Here is a 25,278-nt window from a genome sequence, read left to right as displayed (position 1 = left end):
TGTTGGTCTACCAGATTTCCATTAGAATTGTAATTAGTTCCTGGGGTCAGCATGTTCCACCACCTGCAGCTCTGCTCAGCCTCCAGCTCTCTCTAAGAATTCCATGGAAAACGAGAAAAAGCATTTCTAGCCTTGCCCTTGCAGGTGGGCCAGATTCATAGGCAAGTCGACACCACCCCTCTTCCACAGCTGTCAGGCCCTGCATAAGGAAGTGAAGCCAGAAGAATAATTTTTGAAGACTAGAGCTCTGAATTGTTTATATTTCTACTGATAATTATCTGGTTTTATTTAGCATCTTATAAAGCAAGGCACAAATGTACAAAATGGCGTCTACTAAATCAGGTCATTTTTATATATATTTACACAATTATCATAATATAAAATGTGCTTAGACACTGTCATAGCACAACAGCAGAGGAATAGAGGACAACCTGATAATAAACACAAATACCAGGTCCTACATTTCTGTTTGTGCTTCACCTGAAGGAACATATTCATATGCAGATACACAAAGCAATCCAGCCACCGTCCTTTATTTTTCCACCCCTCACAGAGATCAAACTTTGTTGCTAAGAAGCTGTGGAAGGAGTAAAAGGCAGTAGACCAGCACCCAGAAGAAAATGATGAAGTAGAATAGCTCTGGCTGCTCAGCAATTGTAATCTCATGAGTTGGTGTTGGAGTCTCACTTGCTTCCGAGTCCTTTTCCTTCCTGAAAATAGTAGAAAATTTGATAAGAGGCAGGAAGAAGAAGAAAAAGCCCTCACTGTTAACATTTACTGCAAAGATCAGGGGGCAGACTAAAAGACAGCAGTTTAATGAACCATTTCAATCTAGTCAGTTGGAATCCAAGCTAGACTATGAGGTGCATAATGGGCTTTAGCAGTGTGTTTCCTCGGGAGCCATGGTGCATAGCAATTAATCCTCTGAAAAATCTGGACAGGTAGTTTAAATACATGCCGTTGCAGCATAGTCCTGTTATGTAAGGTGATTTCTATCAGTCAAAAATATGTCTTTTTATATTCAGAACAGTAAACATAGCTCTGGGCAACACATACCACTCTTCCACAATTTTACCTGCGCACCGTAGCTGACTCCGATATACTTTCCCCAAATGATCTACTTTCAGAGCTTCTTATGTCAGACACCAGAACATTAAACGGAAATGCCCAAGACTTCCAGAAACCAAGTGGCAGTTGGCATTTTGTAGGACAACTTCAAAATTCCAGCCTTCCAAAATTCCAGCTTTGATTCATAAGGGCAAAGCCCAATGGACTCTAACAGCACCACTGAGCACTCACAAAGACAAGAAAAGGTCTTACTTAAAAAGGCACAAGACGGTACACTCATTTTATAACTTTGTGAGACTATATGAATCACCTTCTGGTAGACTTTTTTTTAAATCTACTTTTGGAGAAAACTGGTTTTTGGCCTGTTTTAATGAGTCCTTTTTCTGACTTGGGGCATCCTGCTTGTTCAGATATTATACTGGATATATATCTTAAGTATTACAGAAAACTTACTCGCTTTCAGCAGTCTGCAAAGAGGCAGAACTGTGACAGCTGTTTTTTTTTTAACAGAAGCGTGAGACCAGGTCACTGGATCCTGATAATATTTTGTGTGTTTTCTGCATTTAAATGCAACCATCATTTTAACTCTTAAGTTCTGGGACACACTATTCAGTATCAACTGAGAGGGAAAACGTAAAGCAATCCTTGTTTCTTATAGATACGTAGACCCTAATAGCAAAGGGATACACACTCTGAGTTCAGGCTCCATCACAGCACCCTAAGTCTAAACTAAACACATATACAAATTACAGAAACGGATGGGTGCTCTAACAGAGGCCAGAACTCTGTTGAATCATTTTTCCCTAGCACTGACCACACTAAACACTGGTCTTGACAGTCTTCCAAACCTGGAAAGAGTCATCACTGCCAGAGGACCTCTTATTTGAAGTCCTCCCACTCCTTTCTTGGTCTGAAATACCCACCGTGTGGGGACAGTGCTCACGGCCTTGCTTAGGCAGCTGAATCTTTCAAGTCAAGAAAAAGCATTTTAGTCAAGGGGGAGAACTAAAAATAAAGAAGTTTTGTACCTTACAACTATGGGAATTAAGGACTCTGAGCCATTACACATGGTGTCCAGTCAGTCTCTACCATTATAGTTAATTTTCATTTCCCTTTGTAACATTCTTAGAAGTACCTAGGAGTTACGGATTCCTTGCAAAAGGGCTTTGTCTGAATAAGAACGACTCACCTGATGTTTAATGGATTTTCATCCATATCTGTCATCTTCTTGTTTTCACCACAGGTTTCCTGAAACAAGCAAACAAACAAACAAACCAGGAATAGATTATATAAACAAATAAAATTCAGCATCTCACAAAGAGGAAAGTTGTGTGTGTATGCTTTGCAGAGTATGTCTAACGTTTGCTCATCTAAAATGATCAAGTGTGCTTATAAATTTGTTCCCTGCCTGCACATTCATAACTGCAGTCTGGTACACACACAGAAAAGGAAAAAAATTGTGAAAAAAGATTTTTTTGCTTTCAGCTGCTTTCATTCAGTTGAATAAGGCTCTCCTCATTCATATATATTTCTAATAGCTCTGACAGCATGGCAAAACCACAGCATCTATGTGAAACCTCCATTTCATTGAACATTGGTGTCAGCATTTCTTTAAAACTTCAAGAAGGTCAAAATTTTATTTGGTGCTGAAAAGAGCCATAGTCCCATCCTTGCTCAGCGTGCCCAGACTGCTGTTGCTGTCCCTTCCTTCCAAGTGAAAAAATAAAAATGTAGAGCTCCGTTGTATAGTGTGCTCTCAAGAAACCAATATGAATTACATCTGCCATTAAGGATGCAGTTTCACATTACAGCTAAAATTCTTTTAGGGCCAGCTGCTGATATTGAGATGATATAATAACACTACTACTGTGAAGGACAGGGAAGGAGCCCAATCTTTTCTGAAAAGTGCACTTCAGGAGACATCCAGCATTTTTGCAGGGCAGTAACCAGGACAGCAACATACATACAGAGAATACCAAAATGTCAAGAGAATTGGAGCAGCAAATAAAGCCAGCTTCAAAGAAGCGGAATGCTGCAGCTATACAGTTACGACAAAGTAAGCATCAAAGTTACAATAGATTTAATTGCAGTATTAGGTACTCCTTTGTGGGTTTGTTCAAGGTTCAGTGAGGTTCAGTTCCATATATTTGGGAGAGTTCAATAAAGCTTTTTCAGCTCTGCCTGGTTTTGGCAATAAAATTATTAGAAGCCACAGGGCTTTTGGATTATCATAGATCTTATCTATAGAGTAGACCCTTTTACAGTATGTGAACTTCTGGAGTTTAAGAGAAGAAGAGAAACAGTGACAGAAAGGTAATTTTCCACATACTTACCTTCTCAGAAGTATTAGGAAATCTTTTTCGGAGATGAATGTTGGAATCACTATCACTGGTTCTGAAATGTATGTAAAACCAAATGTTTTAAATTCATAAAGCTAAGTTTTGTTTTGATTTCAAAGAAAGCCCCTGGAGTTGCACATGCTTGTTTTAAGTTATCCAAAACCACAAGTATGCATTGTTGCATGTATTACAATATGGACTTGAATTTATCAGTAACAATATAAAAAATAGCTCTGGGAAAATCTGACCCACGATAAAAAATCCATATGCCCAAATTCAAATATTTACTGAAAAATGGTATCTGATAGGGTTTTTGCACCTTTAGTGTCATTTACATTTAAGTGAGAGTATACCCCAGGTTTTATGGTTGTCTGTAAAAAAATAAAGGACTGACAGACCTTGCAGGGAACAGAAAGCTTGAGGGAGACAATGGGTTTTTCTAAGCAAATTCTTTCAAATGCTATCATGATAAGCATCAACAAATTACAGTTCATGTCCCACTCAAACACATTACCTGAGAACTTAATTAGAACATAAGAGGAAACAGAAGCAAATGGAGTACAATTAGCTGAGTGTCTCTGTACTGGGTCTGGCTTGGGTGCAGATAACATCCCCTATATATTCGGCTGTCACTGAGCAGTGCTTGCACAGCGCCAAGGCTGTCTCTCCAACCCTCTGCAAAGGCCAGTAGGCTGGAGGTAGGCAAGAGGTTGGGAGGGAACACAGCTGGGACAGCTGACCCAAAATGACCAAAGGGGTATTCCATACCATATGACGTTGTGCTCAGCAATAAAAACTAAAAGAAAGGAGGAAGGCAGAGGGACACGCACGTACTCTCACTATTAAGGCATTTGTCTTCTGAAGCAACTCATGAGTTTTTCATCTTATTTTCTTCCCCCATCCTGCTGAGGATGGGGAGTGAGAGAGTGGCTTGGTGGGCAGCTGGTGGCCAGCCAAGGTCAACCTACCAAACTCGTTCATTTGTTCATAGAGAGAAAAAAAAGGCCAACAAATATTTATTGAAGTGAAGCAGTGTTACACTTCTACATAGTGTAACAATGCACATGGATTATTTCATCTACATTACAAAACACTCCTTCTGTTGGAAAAACAGTTATAACGCTGCCATGTTCAAAATGGGGTTCCAGTTGGGTTTTGTGTAGCAAAGTTTGTATAGCAAAGTCAAGTCAAGTCCCATTGGCACTGAATCACTCATTTTTAATATAAACACACATGTTTAAGATCAACACAGGAAGAAGCCAATGAGTCCCAATACAGTGCTCCTGACTTCTTTTAAGTCTACAAGAAACATCCAATGGACAAGGAACGCTTCAAAAGACCAGGCATTCATACTAGTTAGGTGTATTTAAGACAAAGTAAATGTGAAATACCTGGATAATTCCTGACAATCAGCAATTTCTTCCAGTTTATCTTGTGACAGAGCAGTAGTGGCGACTTCTGAGATCTGCAAGTCTTCTGCTTTGACCATATTTTTCTCCTCTTCCTCCCTAATACTACTTTTTTCTGGTCTCTCTATGCCTATTGATAAATCCTCTAAATGTTCTATTATGGCCTGTTGAAATTAAGAAACATTTTGCATTAGACAACAAGACTGTTGACTCTACCCTTCTAACTATCTTAGTGGTGTAGCCTACTCAGATGCTAAATTGCATGTAGTACAAGATTGAAAGTCTCACTAAAGAGAATAAAAAGCAATTAATTTCTTGAAGATCATATTGGATACATTGAGCTATAAAGTAACATCAGTTCAACATACATACAATTAGTTGTCAGTTCTTTTTATATAAGAAGGCATGGCTCTTCGAAGTAATCCGCTAAGTCTTTTTTTAATCTATCCCCAATTAGTCTTTGAAGCTAATAGCAAATTAACTTCATTACTCTAGTAAGTGTCAGGACCGAAACATGTCCAAGCAACTTATCTACGTAACACGTAGAGTAACATTAAATGGACACACAGTCCTGAAAAACACTATCTAAAATTACTGCACTGGAAAACGTGTAAGGCAATTCAAAATCAGTCTCTGAAAGTAGAGATATAGTAGCAAATTGCCTAAATCCAATACAGAGAATAATGACCAAAAATCTCTTTCTCCACCTTCAATATAGACAAGCCTTCATTTTACCCACATAAATTCTCCTACTCAAATTTATTCAAGTTTCTGTAGGCAAACTTATTTGGATTCTGACAAAAATTACCTTTGCCTGTATCCTTTCTATATCAGCAATACTACTTTCTGTTCATCTCGTTACAAATTATTAAAAATACCCTCTGTGATAATCTTTTACATCTAGAGATCATACAGGAGACTCAAACTACTTTAAAACATAATTAAAATTCACTTTTTTGCAGTATTACTAGTATTACGGCTTATTCTGTCTTTTAATGTCAGATCTTCCTAGGGATCTGCAATTCTATTTATTCCAGTAGAGGGCTGTGGCAAACAGCTTCACCAGACAGGAAACCAAGTACATTTTACATATTTCTCTAAAACATTGCAAAGTGAAACCAAATAAAAACAATTGAGGTCAGATGTTGGTCCTCCATATATACACAAAGAAATGCTGGTAATAAAGAAATAAAATACCTCAGGTTGTTCTGGAATAGTGCAGTCTTGATGGTTGGTGGTCTTTTTACCATCTTTTTCAATTTCTAACTCTTCTACTACTAGTAATGGCACTTCATTTTCATCTGAAGAATTCATGTGACTGTTAATGTCTGTAGCTTCCTCCTTGCCGTTCTCAGTATCCGTTTCTGATGGAGGGACACCACCTAGCTTATTCCCTAAGTCTGGCTCTGGAGCATCTTCCTTGTTGTTCTTTTCTGGTATGCCCTTCTCATGTAAAACATCCATTACTGTTTCAGAGGAAGCTTTGCCATTTCCAGTATTATAACCTTCAATACAAGGCTCAAGGTAAGCATCCAAAACTGCTGATATGGGAACATTATAATGTGGATAATAAAAGAGATCATGGGGTATTACAGATACTTTTGACGAACTGGGTAGCATTTCATCTGAAGGCTCAGCTTCTTCAGAGCTGTCCAGGTCCTCTGGAGTTTTAGGTACATCTGAGAGAGAATCGTCAGATGTTTCATGCTGTGTAGATTGTTCTTGGCTTTTGAGATTAGAACAATTCAGTGAACAATGGTTAGTTTCTGTTGTCTCAAAGTCAGGTGATTGCTTTGTATGTTCATTCTGTGGAAGTTTCAGTATTTCCTCATTTAGAAGATGAAGAACATACTTATGTGTATCTTCTTGTTTTGAGGTATCTTCTGGTAAAAGAATTGAAGTTTGGGGCTTGGTCTCTTCTACTTTATTTATAGATTCATCTGTAAGTATACCTGAAGTCCAGGATAGTGGACTCAAAGAAGAAGTATTGGCTGAAAGGCTCTTAGTTTCGTTGTCATATTCCGTAGAGGTTTCCTTAGTTAACTCTTCAGAGTAGTCTTCAAAAGAGTCAACAGAATTTTTCTGATCTGTCAGAACAGCTGGAGAAAGCTCATCATTTTGTTTCAGTGGATCATAAGATATGCCCCCTTCACCTGGCATGAATTTATCACTTAGAACTTCCCAAGAGGAATTGGATTCAAAACTGACAGATCCTGCAATTTTCAGTGAGGTAGGCCTCTGAGGCTCCTCTTCAGATGTTTCCTGTGCATCACTGAACACGTGACTCAATTTCCCATTACATTTTTCAGGAACAGTTTCTGATGGGATGCTCTCAAGTGTGTCATGAATATGAACCTTTGGAGGAGCAGGATGACTCCTTTCGTGATTAACAGTATACAGGTTTTCTTCACTTTCACTTAAAATCAAGATTTTGCTTTCTTCTTCTGAAGGTGTGTCTTTGATGTGGACATATGTGGACTCAATTGGAAGCTCCTTGTCAGGATCTGTAAAGTCTTCCTGTAAGTGATGATACACCATTAAAAGACAAATCAAACCTCAGATACCATCTTACTTTTCCCAAACACTACAGACAGAGTAACTACTTAGCCCATCACCTTATTACCTTGTGACTGGCCAATTAATGACTCATTTATTTTGAAAGTAGGAAAACCAATTTGGCAAGTCAAGTGAGTTGAACAAAGCTCAGTGTCAAGAAGCTGCTTGTAGAGGGTGATTAGAATGTAGACAAGCCTACTCCTCAGCTGGTAATGTATTCATCTCTCCCTGCTGCACTTGTGGAGACAACTGACTTGGCTTTTTGACACAATCCCAAACCCTGGGAATAAAATAAATCTAAAAAGTCCACTAAATCCGCTGTGAAATATATTAATATGCTAGATCATTCCATTCCAACTGTATTTTTTTAAAAAGTAGGCTTTCTCTTTGTCCATTAAAATGCCCACAAGTCTTAATGCCAACAAATCTTAATGCTCATCTACTCTAATAATCATAAATAGATTGTTATAATAATTTTAATTCCAGTGACTTTAGTAATGCCCACCGATTTTATAAGCTACAAAATACATACCAACTGGAACCTTCAGTCAAGAAATGAGAAGAAATGCCTTTCGTGTAGGAACCATCATTTACGTGCAGGTACTTTAGCACAAAAACTTACCCAGCTACTCAAGGGACACTGAGTCCCTTGGGAACCCTTTCAAACCAAAAAGACTATGCTGAACTAGGTTTGTCTGGAAGTACGAGCAGCCTCTAGAACAGTTGTTTCAACTTAGGCAGATCTCTTCTCCAGTTCCTGGAGCTTCCCATTTTTCCTCAAGTTTTCTGTCCTTTAATTCCTCTATAAGTTTATCCTCTCTTTCTCCAAAAGACTTTTGTCATTCCCTGGCACTGTCAGTCCCTACTTGCTCCTCAGTTCTTTATTTTTTATAAAGTTTGTATTACAGTCCTGGTCCTTTAAGCTGTAGTTTATTTCGTGCTTACAAGGAGTACTTTTGACTGCTTTATTGGCAAGATTCAATGCCTGGTATCTTGCGTCTGATACAATATCTGTTAAATTGAGGTTGATTGTGGCTCTCAAACTTGAGAAGACAGAAGTCAAAATGAAATTCAAAGTCCAGTGAATCATCATAGATGAAGGGATAAACTTCAGCCTTACTCTGAGACTAATATAGCAAAGTAGTAGCCAGTTCTAACCTCTGAAAGCTATAATTGGATGTAAATGTTTAAAAGCACAGTTCTACCTAAAGCATTTTAGCAATCGCTAATGAAAACCCATTTGACTGGATTTAACAAAAATGTGAAAAAGTAAAACTAAGTTTGTGGTTTATTTTAAATAGCTTAGAAAGAAAACTAGAAGACAATTACAGCAATATCTGACTTTATTAAGTATGACAAAGCAAATTAAAGAAATAAAAATAAACACATACCCCTTCCAGCTCCGGGAAGTGTTCCAGAAATTGCGCCACGTACGTCACAATTGACTGTTCATCAGGTGATTCCACCATGATATCTATGGGGACAGATGCAAGGGGCTTAAGCACACATGGCTTTAAAATGCTCTTGCATTGGAACAGATTGTCAGCCAGTTATCCGGCCTTTATGATGACAGAAATAACAGCTACAAGGACTTTTCTTTCTCTGACAGATCAGAGAGGGTAAAATCCTTCTCACTGTTGTTGGTAGTTGAAAGAGTTCTCAACATCTTAATCACATCAATTTTTTCTTATTTCCAAACATATCCCAAACCCTGATCAGGGATTTTCATCCACCTTCATACTGTCATTTATGTTGTTGTCAGTAGACAGTGATCTCGCTGAGTGGCTGCACAGAGGTTTCTTTTTAGCAGGACGGCCCAGTCTTCAAAGAGGTGACCCATGAAAGCACAAATAACCAATCTGTGCTTTCAGTCATAAAATCAAGGGCTAATACCTGTCTAGTAGAGTTCAGTAAAACAAACTGCAAGAAGCAGCTCCATTTATACACACACATATATGTTTATGTTTACATATAAAAATATATCTGTGTATATATGCATTGTAAAGGAAAAACTGGGAGATTCAAATACATTTCAATAGCTGTCTACCCATTTTCCTGGTATGGCAGACTGGCATACTTCATCCTGGAGTGACATTTAGTCTCTGCAGACTGTAGGCATTACGAGATGGTGCTAATGCATGGAGAGACCTCTCAGCACAACAGGGTGGGGATTAATGCCCGCTAGTAATGCAGATATCACATAGCATCTAAACATTAACCAGGATCAGTGTACATAGCTAAAACTATGGTTAGATCCCTGCCCCTAAGGAGCTTACAAATATGACTGGAAGCATACGACTACAAGCCAGTGACCTATTCATTTGTATTTTTCTTACCAATCAGCCCAATGCACTGATTACATCAACAGCCTAACCATTGGGAGGTTTTTGGTAGGTATCACAATGCAATATTCATTAATTCATTATAGTTAGAATGTTACCCAACAAAGCTGATGTAGGTGTTTTACCTTCTGGTTCTAGGAGCCGAGGAACACCCAGCTTGTTTTGTGCTATGCTGAAAGCATCCTCCAGGTTTTCTCGAGCCGATTTCTCCAGTGCTTGCTTCATGTCTACCAAAGTAGAGTCTATTGCTTTTATGACAGCTAAGAAAGCAAGGCCGCTCCTCCAACTGCTGGCAAAGTCCTGAACTGCGACACCGTACCTGAACAGAATCACATACAGTTTATATGGGTGGTTGTGTTACAAAATCCAAAGTAAACGCAGCATCATTTTCAAAGACTCTTGAAAGTCAAAAATAAGGTTGCCGAGTTGCACTAGTCACATTTGCGATCTTTCTGGATTTCAAAACGCACAAAATACATCCATAGAACACCGGGATTCACAAACTGGATTGGTGTCACTAACAGCTGACATCAACCTGCTTGTAGGAAGTAGTTAGTAAAAACAAAGCCCTCAAGAACTCATCAACCACATTTAACATTCACAAAACCAAATGTCTCTGTGATTCCTGTTTCTGCTGCTCTCCAGCATTTTAATGCCATATCTTGGGAAGACTGCCAACACTTAAGTACTTAAAAACATAAGCATAAATGATTCACATTCCTATGTACTTGGCCTTCTATAGCAGAAAATTGTGCTTTGCCAAATGCAAATGGCGTCAGTATATGTATAAACCACAAGTGTGTTAGATGCCCAAAGTTTTGGAGGAAAAAACAACTGTCAAACTTGCAATGAAATACAGCCCCAGAATAGAAAATTCTGCACAGGTCATTGGATAACGGGATTATAATGACACTATTATGTTTTTAATGGTGCAGTTGCAAGAACAATTTTCTCCTCTTAGATGTTCACAAATTGTACTCTGACTGCTCTGAAAAGTCTGTGGCCTTTACTTCTCTGGTCCTCACTTTCCTTGTACCCTCTCCCCATTAATGACATTATCAGCATAATTTTGGCCTTAAAACTGTGCTTCCTTTATGGGTACATTGGCAGCAGCGAACTACAGATCTCAGTGGGACAAGTATATCTGCACAACAAGCACCCCTAAATTCACTGGAGATAACCAAGGGATGATGTGGCCCACAGAACCAAGTATTTAGGATATAAATTTTTATCTTCAACACTAGACACAGAACATTTGTGTTCACAGGCAGATCTGGACATATAAATTCATCAACAGGCAGAAATACCAAATATTCAGCTATCCAACTTGTGTAAGTAAGTTTAACCCATGCCCTCTTTAAAGCTCTCTGGCAGTCATCGCTTCCGATAATATATGTAAAATACATTCCAACCATTTACACGTGCACTAGACATCTCACACTAAAGTTTTTTAACCCAATGGTAACTCTGCCAGGTTAAAGCATTACTGACAAAACGCTTTGGTGAAAGAACTGCATTTTTATTAAAGATGAAAGAGATGTGTTGAGCAACGGAAATGGACCCAAATGTTACAAGTTCATGAGAAGGAACCCAAGATTCACCTCCTTCCCCTCCAGTTCAGAATCACAGAATCGTAGAATGATTTGGGTTGGAAGGGACCTTAAAGATCACCTAGTTCCAACCCCCTGCCATGGGCGTTGCTCAAAGACCAGGTTTCTCAAAGCCCCATCCAGCCTGGCCTTGAACACCTCCGGGGATGGGGCATCCACAACTTTCCTGGGCAACCTGTGCCAGTGTCTCACCACCCTCAGAGTGAAAAATTTCTTCCTGATATCTAGTCTAAATCTACCCTCTTCCAGTTTGAAGCTGTTACCCCTTGTCCTATCACTACATGCCCTTGTAAAATGCCCTTCTCCAGCTTTCTTGTAAGCCCCCTTCAGATACTGGAAGGCTGCTAGAAGGTCTCTCCAGAGGCTTCTCTTCTCCAGACTGAACAACCCCAGGTCCCTCAGTCTGTCTTCATAGTAGAGGTGCTCCAGCCCTCTGATCATCTTTGTGGTGAGGAAAGAGGGACTCTAATTTGGGCCCTGTCCTTCAAGGCACTCTGCAGCACAGAGAGAAGTTCCTTCAAAGCTGCTGCTTAATTCAAAAGGCTGCTGCTAAAGTCTTTCAATATATTTATTTTTTCAGTTCACCCCTTGTTTATGCCTACCCTTTAATGAGTGAAAGGTATCAAACAGATTGCATGAAAGCCAGCGGGTAGGGGGAGGAGGGAAACAGCACCAAGCAGATTAGTGCAAGTTAACATTTAACACTTAAATCATGAAGCAAGCAACTCACACAGCTTCAAGGTCAGACTGCTGCTGGAGATACCCAGCTGTAGTGATATGCGCCCCTGCAGAGACCTTGCACTGCACAGAAGCCACAGCACATGGTAACACGCACATGGGGCAGGAGAGAGAAAAGATTCAGCTTCAAAAGGGGAGGTGGCAAAACACATTTTTCCACGAGGGTTTGTTAGCTTACTTTCTGGTTTTCCTCTGAACCCAGATTAAAAGGGCTCTGATGGCTTTCCGCTGGTCCTTCACTGTAATGGACATGTTTCTCTCCACGCAGGGAGTGCTGGGGTGGGACGTGTCTGACTCGGGACCGCTGGGCCCAGAGGACAGGCTGGAGGAGGAGGAGTTCCTGTTGAGGTTACCCGTCAGCTCCTTAATCTGTAATAAAAGGGTGAAACACCCAGTGCTCTGGTTTAACACCAGCTGCATGGAAAACTCTAGTGCTTGTTTTCATGCAAACTTGACAGATAACAGCGCCATAACTGAATTTTAAGAGGTAATTATAGACTTGTCCGTTAGAACTCTCAACTCGTATTGCACAGGCGTGACAGGCAGCAGCAGCCCAGCTGGCAACCCCAGGAAACAGAAAGGGCAAGGTACCAGTTCAGGTTGAACTGAGCAAATCCGTAGTAAACAGAAAGCAAAGAAATGTGTCCTTGAAAGAAAAGTTAGTTTAACTGAAATTGTTCTTTCTTTTCCTGGGACTTGCTTGAGTGAAATATTTTTAGTCAAGAAATGGTGACCAGCAGCAGCACTCCTGTCCTGCTCAGCATTGATATTTGAGTCCAAATCATCCACTCTGCTGGTTTTAGGTCCCCCCATGCCCTCCCTCTGCTGCTGGGGTGACAGATTCTGGTCACATCTCTGCCTGCGAGTCCATCTGGCCAAACTGCTGCTGTGCACCACTGTTCAGCTCGAGGAGCCCAGCCAGGGAGAGGAATCCCAGTGCCACTTGGAGATTATTTTTTAAACTGCTAGCCAATTTAGAAATGAGTCCAAAAGAATGAAGGAGCCTCATAGTTTCACGAGAGCTGCAGAAACCCTCCCTCCATCTCTCTCTCTTCATAACAACTTGGTATTGTCTAGAAGGATATTGTCAAAGTATGTGTAGATTAGGGAGCAGTTTTAATCTAAGACTGAGGCTAAAACAATTTTCAGGCTCAAATCAGTTTTATCAGTTCCAGGCCCTTCAAGATCTTTCATTTGGCCCTCTACATCAGTTGCGAATTTTTGCCATGTTGAGTAAGCCTCCGGAGATCAGTGATTTTACATGGAATTTCCCACCACACTGGACCAAATCCAGAGAAGGTTATTGAAAATAAACTGTGACCTGGAACCAAACCCAAGACGTTGGTTCAGATCCAGGGAATCTGGAGCAGAACCCTGAGAATGCACAGGAGAGAAGGGAAAGTAGTAATCTGAAGCTCTAATTCTAGTCCAAGTCAAATAAGGGCTTAAATTATCTGCTATTTACACCAAAATAGGTCCAATGAAGTAAAATGAAAGCAGCTGCAGGTATAAAATTAGCGTATATTAGGAGGGAAAAGCTCAGGGTTAGCATGCTTAATTATGTTCTTTAGGATTAAAAATCAATTTAAAAATCAGTATTCAGCTGGAATAGATTGATACCATGAAGATTGTTCTCTTATGATTAAAGTATTCAAGTTTTATTACCTGAAAAAACAAGATTATATTCCATATTAGTCCAAGTACCAGAGACGAATTTCCATCTGCTATTTCTGCTGCATCGATGCTAACAAGCTTTACCTGTAGAAGAGATCGTAAATCCAGAGCTGAATTCAAAGAAGCAAGGTAAATGCAAAAAATGCACTGAGACTACTGGATATGGCCAGAAGACTTCTGCCACTGACTGGTCAGACAAAAAGCAAGACTGAAATCGTGTGTTAATGAGAATTTGCCCTGATCACAACCATCCTGCTCGTGGAACTCTGATCTCAAGCCCCCAGCATAGTCTGCAGAACAGAAGTGATCCCAGTTCTGCATCCTCAGGACCACAAACACATTTCCTCCATAGAAAAATGGAACAAGATGGTGACTCCTCCAGTGGATCCTATTCTTAACAAGTAGAGAGTCAATTCTCATAGAAAAATGAAAGTCCTAGTAAGATCTGCTTACTTCTGTTTTGCTATGCATCTCCTTTCTCCTCGCTTATCTCACCTTACACAGCTTGTCACAGAGTTCTGATTAAATCACTTAGCAAAGGATAGAGTTGCTTAATCCAAGCAAACTCTAGACTTTCCCACACTGTGGTTTCTTTCACCTGATAACACCAGGATGTTATTCTCTTAGACGACACAGACTTGGTTTTGGCAAAGGTCACGGAGGAGGGCGGAAGCAAGGAAGCTGTCAGGACGGCACGTGACGCCCGGACTGAGTTAAAGCCCAGCATACAGCCCATTTTATCACTGAGAAATCCTGTACAGGATGAATCACTTTAACAGCGCTTTACCCTGCTAAGAGTTCCACAGAAGCACACGCTGACGGGTTCCACCCATTGTGGTTTAATATCTAACCCTGAAGCTCTTGGCAGCCAAGGCATTTTGCCAACGCTTTCATCACTGCCCTTCACTAACCGGTTTGGTTACAGTGGAAAAAGGAAAGCAAAATAACTTTTTATCTAGTGGTTCGCACAACAGTTTTCAGTCTTAGCAAGAAGACACCTCTAGCTGTCATACTTCAAGGCCCACATTTCTTGCTGGCTCCAAGGTATTGGGCACAGGAAAGTCTTTAAGACCTAGTACATTTGAATAGCAGTTTCTCCAAAATGGGGAGCAAGTGGCATTTACCATTAGACTGCTCTCGGTGTCAGCTCTGTCCTCTTACTGCTGCTCATGTTTGTCACCCAGCTCACTAGAGATACCTGGCTATAACAGATGGGTTGCTTCCTCTTAAGGAAACAAGAAATCCATAGAAAAGTAGGTGTTTTAGCACCACTAATTAAAAGGCCGCCTGTGTCCAAGACTCCTCCTGCCTGGCCTTGCTCACTGAGGGTCTGCATTGTTCTCTACAACCAGATGTGCTTCAGCTGCAGCTCTGCAATGTGTTGGTATCAACAGAGAAAAAAAAAATCTCATCTGCCAGTGGGCCTTAGCTGGATTTGGGTAGAAATCATCAACTGGGAAACTGCTAAGAAATCTTGAGTATTTGTAAAGTAGTCTTAGCGGTTCTACAGCAGGACATGTAGACACTGACATTTAGGGCCAGAGCAGCCCCTACTGGTGGATTTTCCAAAAGGAGACTGGAACCCCTGGAAGTTACTGGACAACTTCTTGACCTTTCACATCATCTCCTGGGGAAAAAGCCAAAGGAGGTTAAACCTCCCACATCTACCAGGTCATAAGAGATCCGCGAAGGCCTCATGACATGCTTGTTCCTGCACTGGGGTTGCAGTGACTCTCCTGCATGACTGGCTCTGCTGCAGGGTCTCTTGAGCAAGAGCTAAGCTCATTGCAGGGAAGCAGCAAAGTGACATCAGTGTGGCATTCCATGCAAGGCAGGGTTTTGCCCTTATGCACACACTGGATCCCTCCTTGCCCATAAAGTTTAAACCCTATTGAGCACTTGCACTCTGGAGTCAAAAGGATCTTCAATTACATTTTCTTCCCAGATGGTATAGTGGAGAAGTTGCAAAACTTTATTTCAGATAACTGGATTAAAAAAATCTTTCAGTACAGCAAGAATGCTGCAGTCTTTTCTAGGAAATAGTCCAATATTTGTTTTTGCTTTCTGAAAGATCTAGGTATACCATGTATATGAGTTGTTACATGGCTGGGACTTCTCTTGACCCCATTACTTCTCAACATTTTTCAAGAGCAGAGAGTCTTCAAGGAACAGGCCACATCTGTAGGGCTTTGGAATAAAGCCCTAAAGGGAGAAATTAAAAAAAAAAAAAAAAAAAGGAATTAATCATTTCAAGCTACAGGGTCTGATCTTGCTTGGTCACAAGTATAGGAAGTGATGTTGCAGTAGTGCCACACGGACTCTGAGGGAAGTTATATCCTTATAAGGTTTTGATTCCTGGAATTATGCATTTATGTCATGTTCTCAGATTTCATTTTCTCTTGCCTTTGACTCATGATCAGCTGCTGCAGCAGTTTACCAGATAAATACATGATTTGTAACACTGAAAGCATTTCTGATGAAAGTCATCTACATTCAATGTAACTGAAGTAATGCCACTAAGACCCAGTTCATAAAGATTACTTGCATTTCTTTCTATTTTCTTTTAATATTGGGTTCCTGAGCCTTTAATCCTGTTGAACTTTTACGTTATAAAATGAACAAATAATCCTTGTTTTAGACTCTGTAGGTGTTCTCGTTGGGCGTTTTTATGTGGCTTTTCAGCCTTGCTGCTAAGGTAAGTCACAGTGCCTTTAAGCAGTACATTCCTCCTATGTACATGCAGCACATCAGACGAGTTACAACTACAACAATTACAAATTGCAATATACATCAAGAGAAGATATTAAGACCAGCCTTTGAAAATACTCACATTACTGTCCTCCAAGAACTTAAGTGCTTTGGCTATGTTGTTCAAACGAAAAATGCGATGGGTTGAAGATTTGTACTCGTGCATCTAGAAAAAATAAAAGCCATGCTGTTTTTAGAAATGGTGAAATTAGTCACCACTTATCTACAAAGCTTAGAAGATCTACAAACATAGAGGCAAATTAAAGCTAAGGAAATCTACCTATATAAAATTATTGTCATCTTTTCTGATCAGTAAAGTGCTTCAACTACATGATCTGTCCTTGCTGTAGCAAAACAGGGTTAGCAACCAGCATTCCCACTCTCCAGATGTTATCACTCTCTTGGACCTGCCACGTTGATTATTTATGTAATCACTTCCCAACCATGTTCAGTCTCAGGATCAAATTTACCTGAAAATTCATAATAATAGATTGTTTTTGTCTTGAATTAAATTAAATGATCCTAATTAGGAAGCGTGAGCAGTTTTTGTAGCTGGCACAGGCAGGTGGGAGGCAGAAACCTTAACTTTGGCAGAGATGAAACGTATCTGTTGCATGCCCATCTCCCTGCGATACCACTTTGGCACACTGCTTTTATCACATGCGTGCAGGAACACCTAACTGCCAGTGCAGCAAGTTTGGCCAGCTGACCTTACCTCCTTCCTTGCCCTTCTCCTTGACCTGCTAGGGGCAAAGCCTAGGGTTGCCATTCCCCCCTCAGTTCCTTTCCAGCCTGGCTCTCAATGCAATCCGTCTGAACAAGAGACACTGCTGCTTCTGCTACAGCTCCCCAAAACTGCAAGAATATTAAAACCCAGGCAGTTCTGAATGTGTGACCACAGTGGAGTATGCTGCAGTATGCAGTGGGTTCAGTCGCTACAGAGCATCACCAGGTGTTTGCAAGTGACTCTGCAGTGGTGGGAGGGCTGCAGAACGGGTCTCTCACCCAAGCGTGACACCACACAGAAGTCGGTACTTGCTGACAAGGTTGATATAGGAAGAAAACATTAAAGTTAACTGCAATTGGTCATTTGTATTTGCACTGAGTGTTTCCATTTCTGGTATGTGGGACTTTATACAGCGCTTACAAAGAAAGGAGGAGAGAAAAAGATTCTGATAAGTGAAGCTTTGCCCTTCTAATTTAGACCATATCAGTAAGACCATATCCTAAGCCAGGATACTGGAACTAAACTCACAACTACACCAAGCATCAGCAGACATGTGTCTGCTAGTGTCATAATGATCCCAGACAAAACAGAAACAGAATTTATGGATTAAAAAAAATAATGCAGCAAATATATCTTTTCCTGGTAATGTGACTTGGGTGATCTCCAAATGGAAAATGTGAGCACTAATATAATAAAGCCTTAAAAAAACTGAGGGGTAGGAACATTTACACTGATAGCACACCATTTACATATCATTGTTATATATTTTCTTGAAAACTAAGTTACAATGCAGGACACCAGTCTGTAACATAAGGAAATCACAGTAAAGTTGCTGAGATTCTTATTACCATACTCAAGACATGGGACCAACTTCCCCCTTATTCCTTGGATGCCCATACATTGTTCCTCATAACATACAGCTCCATACCTACAGAAGCTTCTCACTCTTGTATACATACCAGCTTTTGTCCTGACAGGACTTCCAGTAGTGCCATCAAGATTTTGCCATCTTGTATATCAATAAACAAGTCTTTCACTTTCAGAGGCGGCTTGCACTGTGAAGAAAAGAAACCAGGGAGCTTTTAAAGCAGTACTACTTGGTAAATCACCATGATTTCAGAAAGTAAGAAGGAGAATTTTACAAGACAGAGATACTAGAAGTAAATCTTAGCTGACTATTCTTCACATCAGTGGCAATTCTGTGATAGAAATGTGGGAGCTAAAACTGGGATATAGTGCTCGTGTAATTGAGATCAGACAAGGACTTATTCCAGATTTCCTATAACAGAATCTCACCCTAAATTGTCTGCCTAGGAAGTGACCACACAAGGGTTGGGAGCTGATCTCTCAGACTAAGATGAGTCCAGCAGAAGCGAATCCCCCTTTATGCCCAAAATAAGCCCAAGATCCAGCTTGGCCACAATGTCCTGTCTCCTCTGTAAGGTTTCTGGTGGTGCCATTTTGTTTCCCAGTATTTTCTAAGTACTTTGAAAAGCGATTTCTTGTATTGTGTATCTCTCTTCTGAGCAAACTCCTCCAAAGGGAACCATCTCTTCACTTCACTGAAGTGTCTGATGATGTGTGCGCTGTGAGGCACACAGCCAAGTCAGCTCAGCCCTTAGGGGAAGTCTCAGCTGCAGCAATTATGCTCTGTTCAGGTGTCACTCACTCTCTTGTCCCTAAGGAGCCAAGTCTTTTTATCTTTGGTTGGGCAATGCCCAATTAAGCAGCTTCTGGCAAACTGGGACTGTACATTTTTGTTACTAGTCTTTAATTTAGCCAAAAGTACTAAACATTCATTTCAAAATTAAATAACCTATCTGAAAGCATCAAACCCAAGCCTTTTTTTCATTCTTTCACTACTTAAGACAAGAACCACCAGAACTTGGAAGATGCAGACTACTCCCAACTATCCCATGACCAGCAAGAGTCAGCTCCTCTCAAAGGATGGCCCAAATGGGATGGTCTGCTCCAAAAGAGGACGCACCGAACAATAAGTTTCCTGAAGAAGTACAAGAAGACCTCACTGCTGGCCTTAAAAAAAAGAAGCCACTTTGCATGAAGTGCTTCTTTGAGGTTAAAGACAGAAGCCACCTTCCTCAGTGGGTGTCGTCAGGGAATCACCTGTAATTAAAGAGAGCTTTAGCAAAGCTCTCAGTATGTACATGGATATAATTATTATGCCACTTCCAGGAAAAACATTAATATAGCAGCAGACTTTTGCCCTCTCTTCAGAAAAGCATTTTTTTTTTGGTTGAATCAGAGAGGAAAAAAAATTTGTACGCACTCCAGAGAAAACACTTCACCTGCCCACAAAGTTTCTAAGACTTCATATGCTTGGCACAGCAGAATTAACAGCACCCTACAGCCTTTTTCATGATCTAATTCCTTCTGTAAATCAAAGACCTTCTCCACAGTCACATATTTGACAACCCTTTTTGACAACTTCCAAAATTGCAGTTAGTTTAAAGCCCTAGAGCCTGATTCACGAAGGAATCATGTAACACTGTCTTGGTTCCGAGAGACCTTTGGGAGCAATTGCTAGTCAAAACATTTCTAACTAGCCTTATTCTGATTTTCCAGTGAGATTTAAGAGGATCCCTTTATTCCTTCAGCAACACTCACTGTAGAGTAGTGGACTTAAGCAACTATATATGTGATGTCTTTCTTCTAAAACTCCTTTGCTTTACTATGTATGAAATGCAATTGCTTCCAAGAACTACAGGAGCTAGACTGAGAGTCCGCTTGAAGCCCAAACTTAGTCCCAATCTCTACTTTATGAAGTTTAGCTACAGATACTGCACTGTGAAGCTCAAACTCCAGTCTGAGTTAGGACTTTGTCTAGATCAGGAAGCTGGTCCAATTCCTTAATCCTTCGCTAAGCATTGCTGTAGTTTAAATGACAGTAGAATTTTTTTTCTCTTTTCATCCTCAACAGCAGAAAAATTGTTCTCTGGATGGCAGACTACTCAGGAGAGTCATTACTTATCTGCTATCAATAAGAACCGTAAGTTAGGTTTAATAGCCATATTATGGTGTGATTAAGAGACAATTACATCTTCAAAATATGAAGTGATGTCCAAAAATTAGTTTTCTAATGTAAGTGGATATGTAAATCCCATCATACAGCCCTCCCCTCCAAACATGACTGACAAGGTTCCCATCTGCAGATCTGGGATGAAGCCAGGTTCTGAAGAACGTTTGTCTTTGGCCATGATGCCTTAGATGTTTGAATTTCCAGTCCAGGGAAGAACAGAGTCATCATCACCTCAGAGCAGCCTCAACCACATTTGATTTTATGTGGGTACGTTCTGTGGGAAAATTTTAGCCTCATGGTAACAGTCAGTAGAATTAAAGACTTAAATGCACCTGAGATGAACTAAAGCCAGCCAAGCATTTTCATTTACCCAGAAACATGCTTTCAGCTTCCCCTCCTTCTCCTCCAAACATCCCCATATGCACAGAAGTCAACTTTGTTTCCAAATTTTAGCTACTTTAAACTAACTGCAACCTGTCTATGGTTGAGTCCTTGTATCTGAGTATCAAGACTGTTTGTCAGTCTTACCTTTCCCAAATGTAGGTTTATCCATCTGGTAAAGGTCCTCTTCTGTACATTTTCCCGTTCCACTAGAAATATCAGAAACAAAAAACAGCACTTAAGTTTCCAGACGAGGGAAAGCTGGTAGGAAATTTCAAAAACTGATGCACAAAAAAGTCAGAATTCATGAGAGGTCTGTGAATAAAACAAATATATTCCAAACTGGGAGATATAAGGTTGAGTCTTTGCCCAGACATGAGCTCTACACTTGTAGATGCATTCTACAGGACATAGGAAGAAGTCTCTCTTAGTTTTGCAATCTTCAATGTATTTATGTGTTGTGCACAGCTCTCCAGTGATGTCAGCCTCTGAGCAGGCAGCTTGACCCTTCTATGTCAATTTATAGGATTATTGCTCCAACACCCTCATGCAAATTGGTCTGGCGTAGATTCCAATGTACTTACTCGCGTGCACAAGAAAGCAGGACCGCATCAGCCAGCACAACAACTGTGTCTTCATTCTTATGAATAAAAAAGCCTCATCAAATCTCATCTTCCCAATCTCCTAACTAGTGCATTTTAAATCAAAATTCTAAGTCCCTACATTGAAGAGTCATGTTATTTATATTGCAATAAGACGAGGAGTGCTTGTTCCTTGCCAGAAGTGCTGTGTGCTAGGTGCTGTACAAACAGCTCTTGGGCCAGCTGAAGAGTTTTTAATCACATCTGCCATTTCCTGAACCCATTTCCATAGTGAACTACAGCAAAAGTGTAAGGGGAATCATATTACTGACCAACTTTCATTTACCTTCTAATATAAAAAAGTAAACCATATATTTAATATAAATGAAGTAGAATGACAAAGTAATATTTCATTTTAGAGACAATTATTCTCAAGTGGTTCTCAAATTTCACTTGAATTAAGGAAATCTGGCAATTTATGAACAAAAAACATTAAAAGTAGTTATATGCTGTATTTCAATTTACTCATAGAGCATATCAAATATATTTTAAAACCATTTTGTGTTTCTTCAGCCCTACAAAAATAGCTAACCTATCTTCTGGGAAATCACGTTCTGTAAAAGTCTGGTTTGTTTTTATTGGTTAGAGTAATTATAGGCTAAGTAGTAGCTTCCGTAAATCAAATTTTAATATTGTTCTTTTTGATCATTTTAACTGAAGGGTCAGCAGCCTCTAATCATATGTATAATTGTTTTCCTTATTTTGATGTATTGGAATAGAGCTTTCAGCATGAATTACATGTCACTGACGGCCATTCAGGCCTTTTAAGTCCTCTTATTCCTGTAAAACCTGATTTTATGTAAGATTGGTTAAAAAAAGTCATTACCCCTTAAGTGCTTTAGAAAACATGGAAAATGCCAAACTAATTATTGCTGTTGGCTTTTCTTTTAAAACATCTTAGAAGAATGTGCACAGATTTGAAACAGCTCTCTACAAATGAAACTGTAAATTATATTAGGGTTCCAGAATATCTGTAAAAAACCCACATCATTTACCACCTACAAATCTCAAAGTACAATAAACTAAGAGATGTGTCACATCTTTCTTGGGCTTTCCTTCCTTCAGCACCTCGACCCCAGAACTTCTTGCCAGGCACTCACACATCCAGGGCTGAGCAGCAGAAGTTCTATGTGCCACCTAGGGTGTAACTTCCACCATCGATGTGTTAAAATTAACTCTTGAGGGTGGGTGGAGGTTAATGTTAAGCCAGATCTATTCCCAGAGACAGTTCTTTCTATTAAAATACATGTGTTGGTACAAAGGGGAAGGCAAAATGGGTGCAGGAGGTAGCAGCAGGCAACAGGGCCACCTCTTCCTCAAGCTCAGGAATGCTCGGATGGGCAGCACCAGGTTCTGGGGGCTGGACATACAGACTTCCAGTGATGGCTAAAATCACAGAAGAGTACACAGAAGCATAATGAATGTTTTCTGATTTCATCGGAGGCTTAGATTCTTGGTTTTGGGTCCTATTTTTCACCAATGACTTTGGCAACCTTCATTTTCAGGGTAAATAAAGATGCAAAAGTGAGCTGTGTTTATTTACAGATCATCCATAAAACTGAGCACACATTGGCTTCTAATTTTGCTGCAGAAATTCTGCCATCGGTGCAAATTAGAGTTGCACATATGCCTGAAAGGGTGGGTGAGCCAAGCTGGTATGACTGCTTTAGGAAGCTCACACACCAAGGGGAAAAAAAGGCACATTCAGGAAAGCACTTGCATATATACACAGGTTTCTGACACTAATCAGTGAATGTTTCTACAGCAAACAGCCTCTTTCCAATAAAAATGATGACCCCAGAATGGACACTATTCAATTCTATAATAGTCTAAAGCAATAGTAACGGGGCGGGGAAGAGGAAAGGGGAGGAAACGTGTTTATAAAATCCCTAAGGCAGACAAACCCCTAATGCGGTCCATATGCTCGATGGTAGAGTTAATGGGAAAAGTTCAGTGCAGGTATTTACCGATGTGTGCCTTTAACTGTTATTCTTCTCTTTGTGGACCTCCCAGTTTCGGTACAGCCCCTCTTCTCCACAGCCTTTTCATTTGAGATGATTGTGGAGACTCTATAAACTTTATACAGTTTCTATAAATTAAATGGAATCTTTTTTTCTCCTTCGCACCTACTATTGTATAATAGCGAAGAAAATTGTTCAAGTCTAAAGTTTCTATGCTTATGCATATAGTTTACTGAAACTGCACTGGGTTTACTGGGCAGCTAGAGAGCAATAACACCATTATAAAATTATAATTACACACACCATATGGCTGGCCTGCACACAAATCCTATGCTGGAAAAGAAGGATGCCTGCTGTGAGGGTTGGATTCAAAGATATAATGCTGGAAGGTAGTAAAAAGTTTGGAATTGCCATTTTGGTTCAGCTCAGCCCAGACCTTGGCATAAGAGAAAAATTATAAAGAGAAATCTTGACCACCACACAGAAGCTGGGCCTTCCATACTCTTTCAATAAACTCAACTGCAACATGCTTTCATAGTAGGGTCTAAGATGTGGCAGAAGCACAGTATTTATACCAAGTACACGGGTAAGGCACTAATAGGCATTAGCTGCAATAATATAGAGGGGAAGAAACCTCTAGAGAAGGAAAACGTGTACTGGTAGGATGATGAGCCTGTTGTATAACCCACACAGTTCTCTGCCCCATAACTGTGTCCCAGAGGACAGCAGAATTTGGCAGAATTTGGCTCAGCCAGTGTCTGCACCCTAGTCAGGTTGCAACTAAATATTCACAAGGATATACATTCTGGTTTGTCAAATCTTATGGCAAAGGCAACTAAGTTATCACAGAAAACTAAGCTAGTTAAAAAACCACTTGGACAAATTCAAGGTTAAGCTGTTAATGGAGAAGAGAGTTCAGCTACTTCCCTTTGTGGCACTATTTCCTTCTCCACCAGCCTAGAATTTCCTCAGGCATTTACTGCTAATGCCACTTCTTTCTTCTTCAGATCTCCTCAAAGGTCACAACTGTTGCAATACCTACAAGAAGCCAATCCCTTAACAGCCTCTGGGTTCAACAGCAAATTGGAGATAGCAAATGTTGATTTGCTTTTAAATACTATTTATTCTGTTGTTGTAGAACCAGTTATGAATAATCCTCTGAGGCACACCACCATGGGGCTGGGCACATGAAGGAACTATGAAACATGGAAGCTGATTTGAGTGGAACACTCGTCAGTGTGTAATTACGTAGCTTCAGAAAACTGCTTGATTTGCATGTATGGATATTACTCCCAAAGCAAAGCAGAAGGTCACTTAAATTTGTTTCCAGAGCTATTACCATTTCATCCAGGATATCATCATCAGATGACGTTAAAACCTTCACAACAGGCCAAGCTAGCTTTTAGATCCACTTGCAACTTACCTTCAAGACAACTTGCTAACGACTAGTTTTATAACACACACAAAAGCCAGCTTCCTTGTTTCTACCGCAATTTACAACCTTTATAGATACAAGATACACCTGTTATTAACATGAAGCAAGTGTTCAAGACAGAAATGCTGGTGTTGGCCACCTAACTGTGGAAGAGGATGCTTTGACTGCCCTTGGCTTAAGAGGCAATAATTTGCCAGGAGAATCGTCCCATATCCACGTCATCAGAACCAGCTCATAATGTGTTTGGCTCTAGAGGGACCTGAGCACCTGCCAAAGTCTTAAATCAGGAGAAAATGGTACTTCTTATTACACAACAAAAATATATGGGCATAAATATATGATATTTAAATACTACAGCTTAACTTCAAAATTATAAACATGTGGTTCAGACATCCTAAGTCTTAGGAAATGCAAATTCTTCTCCTTCCGCCTTCCTCACTCCAAAACCTGAGTTCATACAGCCAAGCAATCAATCAGTCTCTAATGAACACACACTGAACCATCTACTTTTGAACTGCCCAAACTCCAGGCCACTAAATAAAACGAGAAGTGGATTTTAAACCAGGCTTCATGGTGATCCTACACAGTGACTCAGTCTAGGTATTTTTGATT

The 25,278-nt window shown here is 40.2% G+C and overlaps 1 protein-coding gene across 1 annotated transcript in view; it reads right to left on the bottom strand.

Moving 5' to 3' along the window:
- Window positions 1-518: 518 nt before the first annotated feature.
- The window catches only part of CLMN (calmin), a 73,103-nt gene continuing 48,343 nt past the window's right edge, over window positions 519-25,278 (bottom strand). The window contains exons 2-13 of the mRNA XM_074149654.1: window positions 20,777-20,838; window positions 18,171-18,266; window positions 16,567-16,650; window positions 13,728-13,820; window positions 12,241-12,431; window positions 9,840-10,033; window positions 8,764-8,846; window positions 6,014-7,333; window positions 4,799-4,980; window positions 3,402-3,462; window positions 2,258-2,316; window positions 519-710 (exon numbers count right to left, since the gene is read on the bottom strand). Of these exons, the coding sequence (XP_074005755.1) occupies window positions 557-710; window positions 2,258-2,316; window positions 3,402-3,462; window positions 4,799-4,980; window positions 6,014-7,333; window positions 8,764-8,846; window positions 9,840-10,033; window positions 12,241-12,431; window positions 13,728-13,820; window positions 16,567-16,650; window positions 18,171-18,266; window positions 20,777-20,838 (2,579 nt within the window). The 3' untranslated portion in view covers window positions 519-556. The remainder of the gene's footprint in view (window positions 711-2,257; window positions 2,317-3,401; window positions 3,463-4,798; window positions 4,981-6,013; window positions 7,334-8,763; window positions 8,847-9,839; window positions 10,034-12,240; window positions 12,432-13,727; window positions 13,821-16,566; window positions 16,651-18,170; window positions 18,267-20,776; window positions 20,839-25,278) is intronic.

Source organism: Numenius arquata, chromosome 6, assembly GCF_964106895.1.
Source record: "Numenius arquata chromosome 6, bNumArq3.hap1.1, whole genome shotgun sequence".
NCBI lineage: Eukaryota > Metazoa > Chordata > Aves > Charadriiformes > Scolopacidae > Numenius > Numenius arquata.
Note: the sequence above shows the minus strand (reverse complement) of the source record. Positions and strands in the feature narration are given on the sequence as shown.